The sequence below is a fragment of the Myxine glutinosa genome, chromosome 13 (assembly GCF_964187855.1).
Source record: "Myxine glutinosa chromosome 13, kmMyxGlut1.1, whole genome shotgun sequence".
In the NCBI taxonomy this organism is placed as follows: domain Eukaryota; kingdom Metazoa; phylum Chordata; class Myxini; order Myxiniformes; family Myxinidae; genus Myxine; species Myxine glutinosa.
The window spans coordinates 40517758-40538415 of NC_136273.1; the positions used below are offsets into that span (position 1 = coordinate 40517758).

General features: G+C 41.1%; 1 protein-coding gene across 2 annotated transcripts in view; it reads left to right on the forward strand.

Annotated features, from left to right (window-relative positions):
- The window catches only part of BMAL1 (basic helix-loop-helix ARNT like 1), a 112799-nt gene that overhangs the window by 38279 nt on the left and 53862 nt on the right, over positions 1–20658 (forward strand). For both annotated transcript variants that reach the window (XM_078767359.1, XM_068134297.2), the window contains 5 exons: positions 2378–2457; positions 3516–3608; positions 5069–5186; positions 10941–11288; positions 16860–17118. In XM_078767359.1, the coding sequence (XP_078623485.1) occupies positions 2378–2457; positions 3516–3608; positions 5069–5186; positions 10941–11288; positions 16860–17118 (898 nt within the window). The remainder of the gene's footprint in view (positions 1–2377; positions 2458–3515; positions 3609–5068; positions 5187–10940; positions 11289–16859; positions 17119–20658) is intronic.

Below are 20658 nucleotides of genomic sequence, written 5' to 3' on the forward strand. Positions count from 1 at the left end.
GCAGGTAGCATCATTTTCTGGGGGTGCAGCTTTGTCACTGATGCTTTGCCCCATCAGACCAAAGAATTGTAACTTGTTTGTATTTTGTTCCAAAATTCTGTAACTTATTCATATTTTGTGACGAATTTTGTAACTTGCTGGACATAACTCGCCTACTCTTCATGAAGGACACGGTGGGATCTTCAACAGCCACCAACTAATGTCGGTAGATGGGACGCTCAGTCTATCTCTTCCTCGAGCTGCCCGTGGGGGGGAGATCCGAGGGACAGCACACAAATCCATGAATCGATGAGGTTAATTAAATTGAGTTTTGATTTTTTGTTTTTCCTTTTCATTATAATTTATTTGCTGTGTTTTGTCTTATTATGAATTATTTAAATACATACTTGTTTCCATGGAGTTAGTAATTTATAATTTTACTGTGTAATGTTTGAAGTTGTGAATATTCGTATAATTTCGAGTTAATGCATAGTTTGTATGACGTTTTGATGTATGAAACAGGCAGGTTTGTCATAAAGTTGTACATGCAGTGAGGGATGCGAACAAAAGGAACAGCAAATTGCAGAGTTACCTTGATTTAATTACCACCATGATTACTCTGCAGAGATAAGCCAAAAACCATGTGGACAGTGCAGGACTCACCAGAAGGGAAAACGGTGTGCCTCATGACAAGGATGCGACAAGTGGATAATTTCATTGATTGGATCACAAAGGTACTGCATGGGATAACGACGAGTATCACCGGTTGCTTTGGAGACCTGGAGGTGGTGTAGCCCAGTGTATTGTTGTTGAAGTTATTAGTGGAGATGGATGTGCTGGAGAGCTACAGTTGACAGAGTTGCACTTCGGCAGCAACCTTGCGTCTCACCATGTGCATATTGCACATAGAATCGTGCTGGAGGAGATGGAGTTGTTTTGTATTCAGAGTCGAGGCTTGTGGAGGAGCTATAAAACAAAATGAATCAGGATGCAACATAACAAAAGGAACAGCAAAAAGAGAAGGGGGAAAATGCCATCAGGCCTGAGGGTTGGAGAAAAAGGGATAATTCCATATATAATATAGAATAAAATAAGAAATATTATATATAAATATCTAAATAATATATATATATATATATATATATATATATATATATAGATATATATATATATACAACAACAACAACAACAGGCATTTTAAGGCCATTTTCCCTGCGAGAGCGGGGGTTATCCTTGCGGTCCCCATGACAATCTTCTCCATTTTGCCCTATTTTCTGCATCTCCCCTTGTTAACCCCCTTGCCCGCATTTCTTCTTCCACCACATTTAGCCAAGTCTTTCTCGGTCTTCCCCATGCTCTACTTCCTTCTACATTCATTTCCATCACTCTTCTCAACCAGTCACTTTCATCCTTCTTCAACACATGACCAAACCATCTCAACCTGTTTCTCTTCACAGCATCCATCACAGGCTCTATTCTCATCATATTTCGCAATTAATCATTTGTCTTCCTCTCTCTCAACGATACTCCACACATCCACCGAACCATTCGCATTTCCACCCTTTCCAGCCTTCGTTGCTGCTCTACGTTCTTTACCCATGTCTCGCTCCCATAAATCATAACACTTCTCACACATGCAGCATACACCTTTCCCTTCAGCTTCAACGACACTCCCCTCCTCATTAGCACGCCACTCAGTTCCCGAAACTTCTTCCATGCACATCTCACTCCAGCAACCGTTGCCGAGTCTGATCCACCTTCTCCATTCAGCATGTCTCCTCGGTAACAAAATGTTTTCACACCTTCCAGCTTCACGCCATCTCCAAGATCCAACTCAACATTTCCTCCATCTGCAGCTCCCTCTGTGCACACCTTACACTTGAATGTAGCTGCCACACTGGTTAATGACCCTCTCAGACCACTACATTTTTGATGAACCCACTCAGCGCACATTGTACATTGAATGGAGTTCACTCCGACATCCTTCCTGCACACAGCACACGGCCACTTGCCAGTTCTTTCCACCTCACCACATGCTTTACCACTTGCCATCACCTTCGTTTTTCCGATATTCACCTTCAGACCTTTTGTCTCCATACATTCCTTCCACTTGTTCATCTTCTCCTTCAGTCCATCCATACTTTCTGCAATCAACACCAGATCATCTGCATACAACAACTCCCATGGTAAACCCTCCTTTACGTTCTGAGCCAGCACCTCCATCACAGCTACAAATAGTAGTGGACTTAGTACCGACCCCTGATGCACTCCCACCTTCACCTCAAACTCACTACTGTTCCCGTCCTTCGTCCTTGCAGCTGTGCGCACTCTTTTGTACATTGCCATCTTATTGAATGTTTTATACATTGCCATTGTTTCTTGAAAATCTCCTTTGCAGGTGTGAGTGCGGCATACATTGAAGTGAATTACAAACCTTCTTTTCTGTCAGATGAAGAGCTGAAACATCTTATCCTAAGGGTAACGTACTACAAAGTCTGTCTTTTTCCATCTTTGGGTCATATATTTATTATGTACGCAAATATCCTGGAATGTCTGACCCCTGCCATATGTACGCCCCTTCTCTTAACTCTGAAACGTCTTTACCTTCTCTCCCCACCACTCCCTCACTTCCTTAACCTACTTTCCCTCTCCCATCATGCCCCCTTCTCTTCCTTTTCCTGATCCTATCAATTTAACCACCTCTCCATCCCCACCCAATGCAATGTAATAAATATGTGCCTCCTTATTCATGATTTCCTCCATATTGCTCATTTCCACATTCCAATCCACCCAGTTTAGTATTCTTTTCCATCCCTCATTTTCCTGTTGTGATCTTATTCCCAAAGTACACCTTCTTTATTTATTTTGGACTCCTCTTCCCTCTCTACGTGTAAACTCTGTCACCGAAGGTGGACGAAGGTCATTTTTCACAACTGTGTCTGTTTGTCTGTCTCCTTGTCTGTTTGTCTGTCTGGTTATCTGTCTCTTTGCTGTCTGTTTGTCTGTCTGTTTGCTGTCTGTTTGCTGTCTCTTTGCTGTCTGTTTGTCTGTCTGTTTGCTGTCTGTGAACAGAATATCTCAAAACATTATGGACGGATTCGGACGAAATTTGGTGGAGAGATTGGGTGTGTGACAAGGACAAAATGATTCGATTTTAGTTACAATCCGGATCTGGATCCAGTTACGAGAATTAAAAAAAAAAGGATTTGATTCTCTACAATTGAGAAATGGAGTCAAAAACGATATATAGCATGATATATGAAAAGTTGTGGCTGACTTGTGACAAAACTTGGTGGATGATTTGGGTAGATGGCAAGAACCAGCTGATTCGATTTTGGTTGAGATCCGAATCCAGATCCAGCCTATCAGTGGGATACAAAACGTAAACTGTTCAGCCTGGCGGAGATATGAGCTCCACCAAGTGCTCTTGTAGTTTATTTATTTGTTTGTTTGCTTATTTATTTATTTATTGCTCCTAACTATTGTTTGAAATATACTTTGGCAGCTTTCTGTCTTTTTCTCTCTCACCCGTTCAGGCAGCAGATGGATTTTTATTTGTGGTGGGATGTGATCGTGGAAAGATCCTGTTTGTGTCGAAATCAGTTTCCAGTATTCTCAACTACACTCAGGTTTGCCTCTCACTTTTATTATTCTCGTCAAAAGTAAAAGCTGGCTTGGCTGCCCCAATAATAGGGCAATTATGTACGGACATGCAATCTGTACAATAACACAATTATGTGGGTCAATGAATCTGAATAATAACACAATTACGTATCACATGATTCACACCGTCCTCTAGTTGGGAACAAACAGGCCTGAAACGCCTACATAAGTTACTCTAGAGTCTAGAGTGTTGATTTAACTCCATTCGTCAATCAGGTCTCCATTAGAGCAATGATGGACACAACATCATGCTTCGGCCTGGATTCGTAAACGATTACACTGAACTTTTGATAAACAACTTTCAATACTGTGATGCACTGTGATTTAAGAGCAAGAACTCAGAACAGACAATGTCGTTCACGGGACCAACAAAAGTTGTACTACAACGATGATTCAAAGGGCAAGAGGTGCATTCATCCAACTCAAGAAAATATGGAAATAAAATAATTATAACACCAAAACTATGCTGAGGATCTTTGACAGAAACGTGAAGTGATTCCTCCTATTTGGATGTGAATCCTGGAAAATCACCAAGGAAATATATCAACCTGGAGTCTTTCATCCACAGCAGCCATGTGAAAATCTTGAGACTCTTCTGGCCTGACATGGCTAGTAAAAAGAGGTTGAAAGGTTAACAGGAAGTTAAAAACATCATAGAAGAGATCAAAATTAGGAGGTGGAGATGGATTGGTCACGTGCTGAGCATAGAGGAGCAAGATATGCCGAAAAGGGCAATATGATGGACAACTGACCGGAAGAGAAGGGTTGGACGGCCAAGATAGACCTGGTGATGCACTGTCGAGAAGGAAATGAAATAAATGAAGGTCACCTGGAATAAGATTGGATCATGGGCACAAGATGGTGAAAGTTCATATGAAGCTCCAGGTGGCATGATTGGATAATAAGGAATGTTAGCAACATTCCTTGGACTTAGCGAACTTCATGGAGTCTATGACAAGTCATGTTGAAGCTTTGAATGGGGGAAAGAAGCTGATAAGAGATCGAAGCTACGTAACCCAATTATTGAACATTTAGAATTTATTTGAATTTATTTTGAATTTTCATTTATTGAATTCATTTATTGATATTTATTTATTTATAATATTTATTCTTAAATTTATAATATTTATTTATAATATTTATTCTTATTTATAATAAATATTTATAATATTAATTTATTTATAATATTTATTCTTAAATTTATAATATTTATTTATAATAAATATTTATAATATTTATTTATTTATAATATTTATTGAATCCATTTATTGAATTTATTGAACAATTGAAATTTATTGAATGCATTGTATCCCCCTTGTCGATATTTCTTGTCGTATTGTGCATTTCATATTTCTCTTCAGTGGATTTTGTATTTTGGTCTCTGTGTCTGCATCTATTTATGTCCCTCAATATGTGTCTCCATCAGGGTGAATTGATCGGACAGAGCCTGTTTGACTTTCTACACCCTAAGGATATTGGGAAGGTCAAGGAACAGCTGTCTGCGTCTGACGGAGCCCCAAGGGAGAGGTTGATAGACGCAAAAAGTAAATTGAAAGAATAAATACAGAAAAAGGATTACGCATTTATTGGATGCCATACAGGTCGCAAAGGTTGTTAATTGTTGGAGTTTTAAAAGTTATATGCAATGCAAAACTACCACAGACTGTCGCCTTTCTGTGGCGCTGTGAGATTAAGCCGGAGAGCGTAAATTGTTCAGAAAGAATATACATTAGTAGTGGATTGTGCTTGTATTCTGCAAAGCAGACAAATCAATCAATTAAATAAGGAATGATAGTGGGGCGGCTTAGCCCAAATATTCAAAAGAATTGTGCATTTTGTGATACAAGCACCAAATTTGGCACAAATGTACATTAATATGTTGCGAACATTTTCAGATATTGGGCCACTTGAAATTCTCTCTTTATGTCCGCCATATTGGATTTCAAAATGGCCGCCACTTGAAATCTACATTTGCTATTATCTCTGGACTTAATGCAGCTATTGACTTGATTCTGGTATCTAAATGTATGTTTTTGGGGGCAAGGAATCCAATGGTACCAATTTCAACTTAATATTATCTATCACAGTCTGTTATATAATTTTATTTGGAAATTATCTAGGCAAATATTGGATTCAACACAATACTTTGAAAAGAATGTCTTAGTTCTGTAAATATAAATAAATAAATAAACTATACTAAATCACTAGTAACAACTCAGACAAGCTCATATATACTGGCAGTCTAAAATATAAATTCATATCCCATTAGGAAACAAAGTGACCCATTCATTTGTGTTTTTCATATGCATATTTTATGTAACATTACATTCATATTGTCAATAAATACCAAACATGCATAATCCCCTTTTCCTAGACCCTTTAAGCCATCTTTTGTGTTTCTAGAGTACAGAAATTTCTTGTATAGGCTTCCATCTGTCTTGTTTCCTTAACAATGCACTGTAGCATGTCTTTAACAATGTTTACAAACATGACTCCACTACATGTCTTTAATCACAGCCCTGACCCAAATAAAAGAGTAGAGAGGCTGCATGTGTGTTGACCCACATCAACTGTGTTCTTTGTGTGTGGCTGTGTTTAAATCACCTTGTGACTCCACATAAATGAGTTAATTACATACAATCTGGGCTCAGCTAGACAACATTGTGTGGTCAGCAATGAAGACGAGAGTCTGAATTACAAATACTAGGGCATGCCCGTACTATATCTATATCTAAAATTATATCCCCCCCCTCTATTTACATGAAATGGTTTGGTCCAAAGCGAACGGCTTGCGAGTGGTGACAATCCCCCCCCTCTATTTACATGCAATGGTTTGGTCCAAAGCGAACGGCTTCCGGAGTTTGGTAAAGAAATCGCCATCGCGTGCACAAACGCGCAGGAAAGCGAATGAATCGCAAATTCGTTTTTATTAGTTGTAAAACATAGTTTAACGCCAACATAGTTTGCAAACGTGAAATAAATGAATACGCTCTCAAATGTGCCATCCGAGGCAGAGTGTGCCCGCCACGTTCGGCACACGCGATCGTTTGCTGCTCTCTGATTGGTTGAATCGTTTTTTGGACATAGCTCGGTAAGTAATTGTCCGATTAATATGAAACCTTGAAAAGGCACATCCTCGGGTCCCCAGCAATATACCTGGCAAGTTAAAAGTATATCGGACCCGTGGTTGTCGAGAAACAGCGGTCACAGACAAACAAACAAACGTACAGACGTACAGACAGACAGACAGAGATTACTGGAATTATAGATAGATGCAAAAGACCTTGTGAACCAGTGAAGCAAATACACGGGTAAGCATGAATTAAATCTAGGGCATGATATAATTTCCATGATGTTTACCTCTACACTCAATGGTGGAAGGAGGTAATGTTTTGATCCCAGCTTGTCTGTATGTCTGTTTGTCTGTTAGTCCACAAAATTCCAGACAAAGCTTGTAGTAGTGGTAGTTGTAGTGGTAGTGGTGATAACAGAAATTGTTATATAGAACTGAACTTATATTATTATTATATGCAGAAAATAACTTCATTTCTATATGCCCTGCAGTGGACAGGTTAATTGGTTTATGCACTGAAGGGGTCACCCTGGTGTGCACTGCTGTGTTCTGCCTCACTGAGTTGTTCAGGTATGATGTACTCAGCACAAGCTTACCTGATACACATGTGTGCTGGCTAAAACCACTTGTCTGGTGGGCACGACAGAGGCAGGTTGTCTAATAGCCAACCTGGTCTTACTTTTTTGGGGTTTATCTGAAATTCTTACTATAAGGCTTTAAATTAGAAATGTTTTATATAAAGTAGTATTTTGAGTGAAGTGTGTATTCCACACTGACAGTTTTGACATGTTCTGAATTTAACACGAAGGCTGTAATTAACAGAACGGGGTATGTCTGGAAAATGTACTGTCCAACCTAATAAGAGTTTAGACTGATTTATATTTAAATCTTGGCTGTGTAAATATTGTAAGAATTTATGAATTCAAATGTTTTGTAAATATTCAATAAATTTGGGAATATTTTTTAACTAAAGAATCTCATGTGATTTTATTTCTCTTCTTGCCTCCGGTATGGGTGAAAATTTAATTCCGGCATAATCTCACAAAACTAATTCCCTAAGTGTGCCAAGCTAAATGCTCTACGATATAGAGGAATTATCCTCCTCTCCATTAGTATGGCGGAGGAAACCCCTCTATTATATATATAACAAAATGTTAACATTATATCATTGTATCGTTGCAGATTCAGAAGACAGTTCCACCATGTCCAAGAGCTTCAGACTAGCTGATGTTGAGCGAACTTCACCATCAACATCACAGCACCTCACCACAACTGACTGGAAGTTATGCCTTATATGTCAAGAGGACAAGACGGAGACACTGACCAAACCTGACCAATCAAAGAGAAAAGACATTGGGAGTGGGTACAGTTCACTCGCAGAGAACTTGGTCAAATTCAGTGAACTTGGAGAGCTTCCAGGATCATTTCACCTGGAAAGACTCGATGATGGTCATGGCATTGAAGCTGCGATGGTTGCACACGGTGCAAAATATCATCAGACATGCAGGCTCCAGTACAACAACACCAAACTGCAGAGAGCACAAAAGAGAGCACTCAAGAAAGAATGTGAGAGCGATGAGGAACAAGCTGCATGCAAACGCACCAGGTTACATTCACGCTCATCGAGTACAGAGAAGAAGGTCCCAGAAAATTGTTTCTTCTGTGAACAACCTGCTGGGGCTGACAGTCTTCGGAAAGCTGCAACATTCCAAATGGACAAACGGGTGCGTGCCTGTGCAACCCTTCTTGGTGATACAGAACTGCTGGGCCATCTCAGTGGTGGGGACATGATAGCGTTGGACGCCCAGTATCACCCACGGTGCTTGATAGGACTTTACAATCACACAAGAAAGGCCCAGTCAACAGGATCACAGGACACAAAACAAGAGCGAGCAATGTCGGCAGTTGTCTTCGCTGAACTCGTCCTCTACATTGAAGAAACCAGACAAGATGAGGAGACGGCACCAGTATTCAGATTGGCTGACCTTGTCCAGCTCTATCAGTCCAGAATGGAACAGCTAGGAGTCCAGCTCGACACGAGAGTCCACTCCACACGACTGAAACAGAGACTGTTGGCTCAGTTTCCTGACATGCGGGCACACACCAAGGGGAGAGACATCCTGATGGCATTTGAAGAAGATGTCGGTGCTGCTCTTGCCAAAGCCTGCGAGCTGGACAGTGATAGTGATGCAGTCCATCTTGCCCATGCTGCACAGATTGTTCACCGTCACATGTTTGGAGAAGCCAAGCCCTTCACAGGATTCCCTGAAGTATGTCAAGAAGAATCTGTGCCACCGTTGCTGCTTGCCCTAGTCAGTATGATCCTAGAGGGACCCAGCATCAAGGAACAGATGGCAGACACTAACCCTGCAGCAATTGCCACAGCTCAGATACTGAAGTTCAACAGCATCAAACACAAGCGAACACGTGGCACCACATCATCCACCAGTGTCAGGCACAGTGTTGCACAGGAGACCCCACTTCCAATATACATAGGGATGATGCTGCATGCTCATGCACACCGATGTTGTGGTGCTGGCAGTGTCCCTGGCACAGGAGTTGCAACCAGAAGACAAACTGTGGCTGGCATTCGGAACAGGCCAGAGTTTCCGATACCTAGCAGCACACGAAATAGCAGCTGGATTGGGACGAGAGAAGGCTCGTGCACTGCCAATGTTCCACGCTCTAACTGGATGCGACACTGTGTCTAGTTTTCATAGACATGGCAAGAACACTGCGTGGGCAGTCTGGACGGTACTGCCAGAACTCACTGAGGCGCTGCTGCTGCTGTCCTCTGCACCTCGTGACATACCAGACGATGCAATGCGCATCATCGAGAGGTTCGTGATCCTGTTGTATGATCGAACCAGCAAATGCACAGACATTGACAAGGCCAGGAGGAAACTCTTCGCAAGGAAGAACAATGTGCAGCTCATCCCTCCAACGAAGGCAGCTCTGGAGGAACATGTCAAGAGGGCAGTGTATCAAGGTGGACATGTGTGGGGTCAGATACTGCTGCCAGCACCAGAGCTCCCTCCACCAACCAACTGGGGTTGGTCAAGGACTGGAGAAGGACAGTACACACCTTACTGGACCAGGCTAACTGAGGCAGCTCACAGCTGCATTGAGCTGGTTTCTTGCAAGTGCAAGAAAGGGTGTGTGAGGCGCTGCAAGTGCAAAAAGGCTGCCCTTCAGTGCACAGCCCTCTGTGTGTGTGAAGGGGACTGCACATGACGATGAGTCAACAACATACATGTACTTGTGGCAATGCTGAACTTGTTACATGACACTGTTTATGTACACGTATCTTCAGTACCGGTATATACCTAGCCTCAGATACCAGTACACCTAGCCTCAAATACTAGACCATGTAGCATGTCAGTATTATACCTAAGACATTTACAGAACTAAGACATTCTTTTCAAAGTATTGTGTTGAATCCAATATTTGCCTAGATAATTTCCAAATAAAATTATATAACAGACTGTGATAGATAATATTAAGTTGAAATTGGTACCATTGGATTCCTTGCCCCCAAAAACATACATTTAGATACCAGAATCAAGTCAATAGCTGCATTACGTCCAGAGATAATAGCAAATGTAGATTTCAAGTGGCGGCCATTTTGAAATCCAATATGGCGGACATAAAGAGAGAATTTCAAGTGGCCCAATATCTGAAAATGTTCGCAACATATTAATGTACATTTGTGCCAAATTTGGTGCTTGTATCACAAAATGCACAACAGGTTTGCTATGCTGCTACACTATGAGTGAGCAGTATGAGCTCTTAATTTATGCGCAGCCGAAGCTCCACCCTCTCTCGGCTGAAGGAGTGATGCACCACTGGTGCAGTCCAGGCTCCGCCCCTATTTCTGCCGAAAGAGTGAGGATCCACCGGCTGACTTTTGTTTGCGAATATTTTCATTTATGGACAGTTTTGGGATTTTTCCGGAATCGTGAGTGAGTAAGTGAATGGTTAGATACCATTTTTGGGGGTATATAAATTAATAATATATTGCAGCTTTTAAATATACAATTATGTAAGGTTCATGAAGGAGCTGAAATAGAATTGAAGAAGTAAATATTTCTCCAAGCTTTCATTCCTTCGCCATACTTTCTACCTGTGATTCACTTTCCACCTTTCCATTTCTTCATAATGTTGCTTTATATGTTCCAAACTTAGCTTGTTTATCTTTGCCTTTTATGTCGACCATCCACCACAGCTGGACTTCCTGTTCATAATGATCTACCCCTTGGTCCTGGCCGTCTCTCACCTGGTGCTCGTCGATCTTTCTTTTGCCGTATGAAATGTGGTAGGAATCCTGGCCCCTTGATTCCTGGCCTATCAGTACCTGGCCCCCCACGACCTCTGCCTCCGGTCACCGGTTCTCCAGCATCAGGAACACCAACTCTTGGCCCGTCAGCTTCTTGCCCATCAAGTGCTTGCCCACCAGCTCCCAGCTCATTAATGCTTGGCCCTCCACCATCACCTCTTCCTGCACCTCAACTGCCTCCAACATCCATAAAGATTGAAGAAAAAGATTTTGTCCCAAACACTTCAAAGAAAAAAGGTAGGGTGACCCATTGTGTTGTATAGCATAATTTAAATATAGTTATTTGGGATTACGAAAGAGCTAAATGTTACAAGGTAGATGATAAACACACTGACATCGGGATATTGAAGATCAGGTAGATCTGGAACAACCCAACACTGTGGAGGAAGGATCAAAGGTGTTTGAGGTGTAGACAAAATAAGCACAAAGGAGTTTTTTCAGCACAAATTCACAGGCCCAGAAGCCAAAGTATCAGAGTTCGGGCAAGCAAGGCAAGGGTCTTTCTGTCTGGGAGTGGTGAATGCATGCACAGGTCTACCTGGAAAGGATGTGGCAGTAGACACACTAGATAGGTTTAAATTTCAGTTAGATACAGTCACGTGAAAAAGTAAGTACACCCCATGTAAAGTTTTGACGTTTTCAACATATTTCAACATACAGCGATTTGATCTTCATTTCAACAATATTGAGAGATAAAGGTGAAATAATATAACAAATATCATGAAACATTTACATTTTGTAGTCCATTGTATAATTTAAATAAACATAAATGCAAATTTCGCATGTGGAAAAAGTAAGTACACCCCTACATTTATCACTACTTATAAATACCTAAAATTAGAATCAGGTGCACCAGCTCAGGTGCAAATGATTAGAACATCGTTAGAGAGGATCTTGGAGGAACCTGTCTTATTTAAACCTCAGACATTTAGTTTGGTTTGTCTTTGTTGTTGAAGTGTGCGGCATCACCATGCCTAGATCAAAAGAGCTCTCTGAGGCCTTCAGAAAGAAGGTTATCGATGCCTACGAGTCTGGGAAGGGATTTAAAAAGATCTCCAAACAATTTGAAATCAATCATTCGACTGTCCGGAAGATCATCTACAAGTGGAGAAGATTCCAAACAACTGCCAACTTGTTCAGGCCAGGCCGCCCCAGCAAGTTCAGCCCGAGAGCAGACCGCAAGATGCTGAAAGAAGTCTCTAAGAACCCCAGAATGTCATCACGGGACCTACAGGTAGCTCTTGCCACTGTTGATGTCAAAGTGCACGAGTCCACCATCAGAAAGAGGCTGCACAAATTTGATCTACATGGGAGGTGTGCCAGGAGGAAACCTTTGCTGTCCAGAAAGAACATCAGGGCAAGACTAAAGTTTGCCAATGAACACCTAGGCAAAGACCAGCACTTCTGGAACAATGTGCTCTCGACAGATGAGCCAAAAGTAGAGCTATTTGGCCACAGTACCAGAAGACATGTTTGGCGAAAACCAAAGACAGCATTTGACCACAATAACCTGATACCAAGTGTAAAGCATGGTGGTGGAAATATTATGGTTTGGGGCAGCTTTGCTGCATCAGGGTCTGGGCAGCTCACCATCATAGAATCCAATATGAATTCTTCATTGTACCAGAGGGTGCTTGAGGATAATGTGAGGCCATCTGTCGGAAAGTTGAAGCTCAACCGAAGGTGGACCTTGCAACATGACAATGACCCTAAACATACCAGTAAATCCACCAAAGAATGGCTGAAAATAATGAAATGGAGGGCTCTGGAATGGCCAAGTCAAAGCCCGGATCTAAATCCCATCGAGATGTTGTGGGGGGATTTGAAACGAGCTGTGCATGCAAGAAACCCCTCAAATATCGCACAGCTGAAAGAATTCTGCATGGAGGAGTGGGTAAAAATTTCTCCCAGTCGTTGTCAGGGACTGGTAGACAGTTATAAGAAACGCGTACTTGAGGTTTTCTGCCAAAGGGGGCAATACCACCTATTAGAGCCAAGGGTGTACTTACTTTTTCCACATGCGAAATTTGCATTTATGTTTATTTAAATTATACAATGGACTACAAAATGTAAATGTTTCATGATATTTGTTACATTATATCACCTTTATCTATCAATATTGTTGAAATGAAGATCAAATAGCTGTATGTTGAAATATGTTGAAAAAGTCAAAACTTTACATGGGGTGTACTTACTTTTTCACGTGACTGTAGGTATCTAGAATTAAAGGGGATGGAGAGAGATATGGATATTGATAGGAATGGCGGAATGCTATGTAGCTGAGATATGGATCGGTGATTGGATACCTGTGTCATGATTGTGATGTCTGTTTGAAGGGCTCGTCAAAAGGTAAATGTCTGTGTTTGTTCATTCCTCACCTTACAACCATGTTTCCCTACCAGAAGAACTCAAAAACAATAAATAAAAAAAACAGAACGGCACTCAGTAGTGCACATATCTCCATGAGGATGTACAGTGTACATTTTGTATCCCATTGATAGGGCAGATCTACATCCGGACCTGAACCAAAATCTAATCCGCTTGTTATTATCACCGAACCAACTCATCCACCTAGTTTAGTCATAACTCGTCCACAACTTTTTGAAATATCATGCGATATATCGTTTTTGACGCCGTCACTCAATGGTGAAGAATCACTTTTTTTAAATTTCACTAAAATCCTCTTTCTTTAAAAAAAAAAGAAAGGATTTTCAACAAAATCGAATCAATTTGTCCTTGTCAAACACCGAACCTGTCCACCAAGTTTTGTCCAAATCCGTGCATAACTTTGAGATATCCTGCTCACAGACAGACCAATAAACAGATAGACAGAAAGGCATGGAAACATAACCTACATCCACCTTAGGTGGTGAAGGTAAAAATAAAAAACATTGTTATTTTGGAATTTTAAATACCGATTATATTTTCTCATATAAATATGATTATATCTGTATTATAAAATGAGCTTTGTCTGTCTATCTATCTGTCTGTTTGTCATGCTATAACTTGAGAAAAGATTAGCGGATTTCAATGAAACCATAAACGGTGGATTCAGGGAACTCCCCAGGAAGGATTATGATGCAAACAATATATGAAAAACAAAATAAAAGAAGGTTTGTGTGTGGGTGGCCAAATGTCGCCAAATGTGGCGAAACTTCAAACGCCAACCTGCGACGCAGTAATACCCCCTTTCTCTGGCAGGGGTAAGTAAATCATGTGCACTGTGCCATGTCCACAGGCGAAATTCAAAAATCTAAATCTACCCATCCTCATGGGGATGGGAATGGGGGGTTAGGAGGTGGAAGGGTTGGGAAGAACTGAATTATTTTGTCATGCCCATGACCTGACCATGTGAACCCCCATCTCATGTGCAAAATTAGATTGAGATGAGTAAGGTAATTATTTAGGTCGTTTGCCTGTCTGGCAGGTAAACAAAATGAAAAATTATTCCAAACAGGAAATTACTGTTTTTAAGGACGTCATAAAGGACACAAACGACAGGCACGGAGAACTAATGTAACGTGTCAGATAAGGTGGTTTAATAGACACTGCAACAATGGCGATAAATTCCGGATTTTATTTATTTATACGACATTTAAAATCTTTAATTTATTTAAATTGAATTATATACTTGAACACTGTAGAGCACAAATCTCCTTGATCTGCTGAAGCTAGTAGAGTACCGTGAGAAGTGTAATGATTCATTATGACGTCATAATAATTTGACAAGTACAACGCTTGATCCGATCAGTATGAAAATTTTATTTTCTCTGCAACTGTTAGTCCGATGGACACAAAATTTTCACCATAGTAATATAACTCATCTATTATGTTCATCATCCTGTATAATTTTTTTAATGACAATCATGACGTCATAGGTCACACATGAGAAGGTTGAATTTCCCAACCTGAACCACGAGCCTGGCTGCTGTATGCCGTACGTGTTGCGAATGTCTGACAGAAGAAGCAGACAACCAAGCAGGGAATTGCAATCGTTCAAACGTGATGTTATGAGAGTGTAAACCAAAGTTTCAGTTGTCTTCTCATGATTCAGGCATGATGTGATTTGGGAAACATTGTGCAAATGGAAAAAAGCAGATTTGCAGATTTTAGCGATGTGTGGAATAAGGGATTTACTTGGGTTCATTGGGACATCTTCAGTTAGAGACCAAAGTAACAGTGATCAGGTGATCATCCTCAAGTTTCACGATCTGAGGTGTCAAGCTTTGCGAGTACTGATGAAGACCCACAGATCAGCATGTTGGTCTTGACAATATGGAGGTTAAAGAATTTCATGAAGATCCATTTTGGAGTTTTGGCGAGACATCAATCCACAGTTGTAGAAGACAGCACATCGTCAGGTTTTATGGACAGGTAGATCTGTGTTTCATCTGCGAAACAATAAAAATTGACTTAGTGATTTCATCAGATTGTACCAAGTGGATGCAGATAATGAGAGATCGATAGTGGATCAATTATTGATCCCTAAGGAATAGATGGTATTCACAGAATACTTATCCCACACAGTCAACTTGGTGTCAGCCAACTCTTGTTTTTTAAGGTTTTTATTTTATTTTATCCAATATGGCTGCCAGACCATGTGACCAATGATATAATATGTTTACTATCTCCAATATAATTGTTGTGTAGATCAAACTAAATAAATTTCAAACTGATCGGACTAAACGTTGCACTTGTCGAATTATGACGTCATAATCAAGGCACCAATGACGCCATTTTTTCCATGGAGCGGTTTCGGAGATAGAGGTGCAACGTTTTTCGTTTTTTCCAAGATGGCGCTAGTACCACGTGACATATGACGTCATGATTGTCATTTAAAAAATTCTACAGGATGATGAACATAATAGATGAGTTATATTTCTATGGTGAGAATTTTGCGTCCATTGGACTAACAGTTGCAAAGAAAATAAAAATTTCATACTGATCGGATCAAGCGTTGTACTTGTCAAATTATTAGGACGCCATAATGAAGGCACCGATGAAAACCTCTTGAACATATCTTATTCCCCATGAAACCGTGTTTCAATTTTTCCCATTGAGAGGTTTCGGAGATATAAAGGTGCAACATTTTTCCAAGATGGCGTCCGTACCACGTGACCTATGACGTCATAGGTATCACTGAAAATTCTACAGGAGGAGTCGCTCCTATGGTGCAAAATCTTGTGTCAATCGGACCAACGTTTACTGAGAATTTTTTTTTTTTAATGCAGACATGTACGTACGTACGCCACACAAACGCATGCACCCGATCGCTTAACCTCGCTTTTCACTTTGCGAGCACATGGTAACAACGACAGGTGGATTAATGTGGTCAGATAAATCACAAGAATTATTTACAGTGAATGTACGATCTATAAGATATGATTTAAATCATTCAAGAGTCCTGGTGGGCGATAATATCTCGAAATCTAAAATAGGATATTCCCATCTCCCTTCCTCTCCCATGACTGACGACATCAAGTAATGTAATTTGGCGTTTTGAGGTATGATATTTTTATACAGCGAGAGCCACACCAAGTGTGCATACACATACAATACATGTGCAGTGAAATTTGAAAGGCCGGTCAAGTATCATGTCCAATCTATAATGTGAGTCTCATGTTCAATGTGAGCGACCCGTGTTTCATTGCACTCCACCCGCTAAACATATACCACCTTCTCAACATGGCGGACGACATTGCACTTGCGATATAATGACGTCATGTGCAACATCTCACTTATTTATATAGATAATGAAAATAATAATAATATAATAAATAACATGCAATGATACGCTGTTCATGACAGAGCGCCGTAACTACTGCACCATCCACTGTACGGGTTACCTGAAGAGTTGGCCACCTGCACAGGGAAACGTAGCATCTGAGCCAGACGCAGATGCCTGGACCCTCAGTTGTTTAGTGGCCATCGCACAACTACACCCTCCTCCAGCCTGTGCCGGGCTCGAGTTTCCAGGTTCCGGGAGTCCTGGAGGCGTACGCGTGCGACCAACGGAGTTTGTAACAAGACATGCTGTTGATGGAAAGTTCATTTTTGTAGATCAGAGGTAGGTTGAACTGTATTCCCCTTTTCAGTTATATCTCCCCTGAATAGCCCAGATACAGTCACGTGAAAAAGTAAGTACACCCCATGAAAAGTTTTGACTTTTACAACATATTTCAACATACAGCTATTTGATCTTCATTTCAACAATATTGATAGATAAAGGTGATATAATATAACAAATACTAGTGGGGTCACCCGTGGGAATCCCACGGGCATGGACATGTGTGACATTTCGACATATTGAGTTAGATGCTGCACCTGTTTCACAATAACACACACACACACACACACACACACACACACACACACACACACACACACACCTCGTTTTTTCATTTCTGTATCTCACAATTCGGTCTCTCTTATTCACACACACACACACACACACACACACACACACACACACACACACACACACACACACACACACACGTACACCGACACACATACACATATACACACATATACACATACACATTAGGGTGGGCTTCAAAAAATCAAAATGCAGATTTTCTCCGGGACATGGTCTATTTTTGTTCCTCTTGGTGTCAAAGGAAACCACACCAAATTTTGAATGGAATCCAATAATATTTAGGGGTGCCACATCAGTGATGAATTTTCCCCCATGCAAAAATAGGAATTCCCATTTTTTGGGCTGTATATACACAAAATAAATACATAACTATATATATACATTAAATATAATATTAAAAATAAATATATAGTAAATATACATTAAATAATAATAAATTCTCAGAGAGGAAGGCTTCAATGGGATCTGTAGACACTGTGTTGGAAGCAAAAACGAAGCGAAAGAAAGAAAGGGAAGAAAAGGAGAAGACTAAGGCAGAGAAGGAAAATAAGAGACAGGAAATGGTCATGAAGGGTGCTACTGCTATGGAAGTCACAGACTCAGACTCTGACTCTGAGACCACGGCACAGGCTGGTTCTTCATCATCTGATGGTGGGATATCTCGTCCCAAGAAAAGAAGGCCTATCAACATTGTCACTCCTGAAGTCGCAGCTTCTTTGGATCGTACGAAAACAAGTGACCGAATGGCTGTCCACAACTTGGCATCCATTTGTAGAGCAGTAGGATGGGATCCTGCAGAGCTGGCACTGAACCGATGGACAGTGCGGCGGAATCGCATGATGCATCGATGCAAAACCATGGACGAAATAAAAGAAGCATTTCATCATAATGTGCAGGGTCCTTTAGTGGTCCATTGGGATGGAAAGCTTCTTCCCGATGTCACTGGAGATTTTGTGCATGTGAAGGTGGATCGTCTTCCAATCCTTGTGTCCAACCAGTACCATGGAATGGAGCAGCTGTTGAATGTTCCCAAGTTACCTGACGGGGGAGGAGAAGCTATGGTAACCGCTGTAGTGGACACACTGAAGAGCTGGAACCTTGTGGGCAAGGTGAAGGCTTTGTCTTTTGACACAACGGCCAGCAATTCAGGTGTTCGTGGAGGGGCTGCTGTCCTCATTGAAAAGAAGCTACAGACTGAACTACTTCATTTGGCTTGCCGCCATCATGCGCATGAAATCATTCTGGGAGATGTTTTCACCACTCTTTTCGGTCCTTCATCAGGCCCTGACATCCAGCTTTTTAAGCGGTTTCAGGCGGAGTGGCCGTCCATTGCCCATCACCAACCAAAAAATGGATTCACAGATCCTGATACGGCAGCTGAGTTTGCACAGAACAATGACATGATGGATGAAGCTCTGGAATTTGCTCTTGTGTGTTTGAAAGATCAGCAGCCACGAGATGATTATCGTGAACTCCTAGAACTGACTGTCATCTACATGGGAGGAATCCCACCTCGTGGAATCCGGATCATGGCTCCAGGAGCAATGCACAGAGCCAGATGGATGGCAACAGCACTATATTCACTACAGGTATTCATGTTTCGGTCAGAGTTCCACTTGACACTTCGAGAGGCGAGAGAACTCCGAGCCTTCAACATTTTTGTCTGCCTTGTGTATGTACAGGCTTGGTTTCGGGCTCCACAAGCTATTGAGGCTCCCCTGAATGACATTAACCTCTTCAAGAAGTTGGAAAAGTTTGAACAAATCAATCAGAAGATGGCTCAGGCAGCCTTGAAGGCACTTGGCCGCCACACGTGGTACATGAGCCCAGTACTAGTGGCATTTGCATTCTTTGACACCAGAATTGATAAAGAAAGCAAGATCAATATGATTGAAGCATTGAAAAATGACGGTGAAAACCCCTCTCCAAAGAGACCAGCTATCAAACGAGGAACCGCCCTGTCAATCGCTGGCCTCATAACAAAACACACCAAGCATTTCTTCAGCATCCTAGGGACCCCAACTGATTGGATGGATAAGGATCCTGGTTCATGGGAGCAAGAAACCAGCTTTCAGGAAGCAAAGAAAGCCGCCAGTGGCTTAGTCGTGGTGAACGACAGGGCAGAAAGGGGTGTCGCATTGATACAAGACTACAATAAGCTCCTTACAAAGGATGAAGAGCAAAAGCAAGCTCTGCTCCAAGTTGTTGCTGCTCACAGGAAGATGTACCCCGATGCCAAGAAGGCAACAGTGGTGAAACAGGCCCAGAAATAGGAGTTACATTTCTCATTATATTTGGGTTTTTTAATATTATGTGATATGGTGTCTCTTCATTTTATGAACTGAACATTTGGATTGTTATCATTGAATTTGAGTTTTCATAGCAATATAGTGCTATTTGTGCAGCTATTGTAACTTGTGTTTGCTAGAATACAAAGAAAGTGAGTGGAGGGTGGATTTTCATAAAACAAACTTCTGGTTTTGCTTTCGATCCATATATAGAAAAGTTTTGTAGACACCTTTAGTTTGAAGGCTGATGTGGCACCCCTAAATAAAATCAGATTGCTTTCATATTTGGTGACTTTTCATTTTGGAACAAAAGGAACAACATAAAGCCATGTCCCAGTAAATATTTATAAAAAAATTATTTTGAGCACCACCCTAATACACATATATACACACACATGCAAACACACATACACATCCACACACACACACACACACACACACACACACACACATGCACGCACATGTACACACATGTACACCGACACATGCATATACACATACACACATATACACATACACATATGGATACACACACATGCACACACATACACATATACACACACAGACACATACACATATACACATACACACACACAGACACACACACACACATGCATACACATACACACATATACATACATACACATACACACACACACACACACACACACACGTACACACACATGTACACCCACACACATGCACACACATATATATATACACATACAGACACACATATATATACATACAGACACACACATATATACACGTACACACATATATACACACACATACACACGTGAACACACACATGTACACCGACACACATGCACACACATACACATATGCACATACACACATATACACACAGATATATATACACATACACACATGTACACCCACACACACACATACATACACACACACACATACACACACA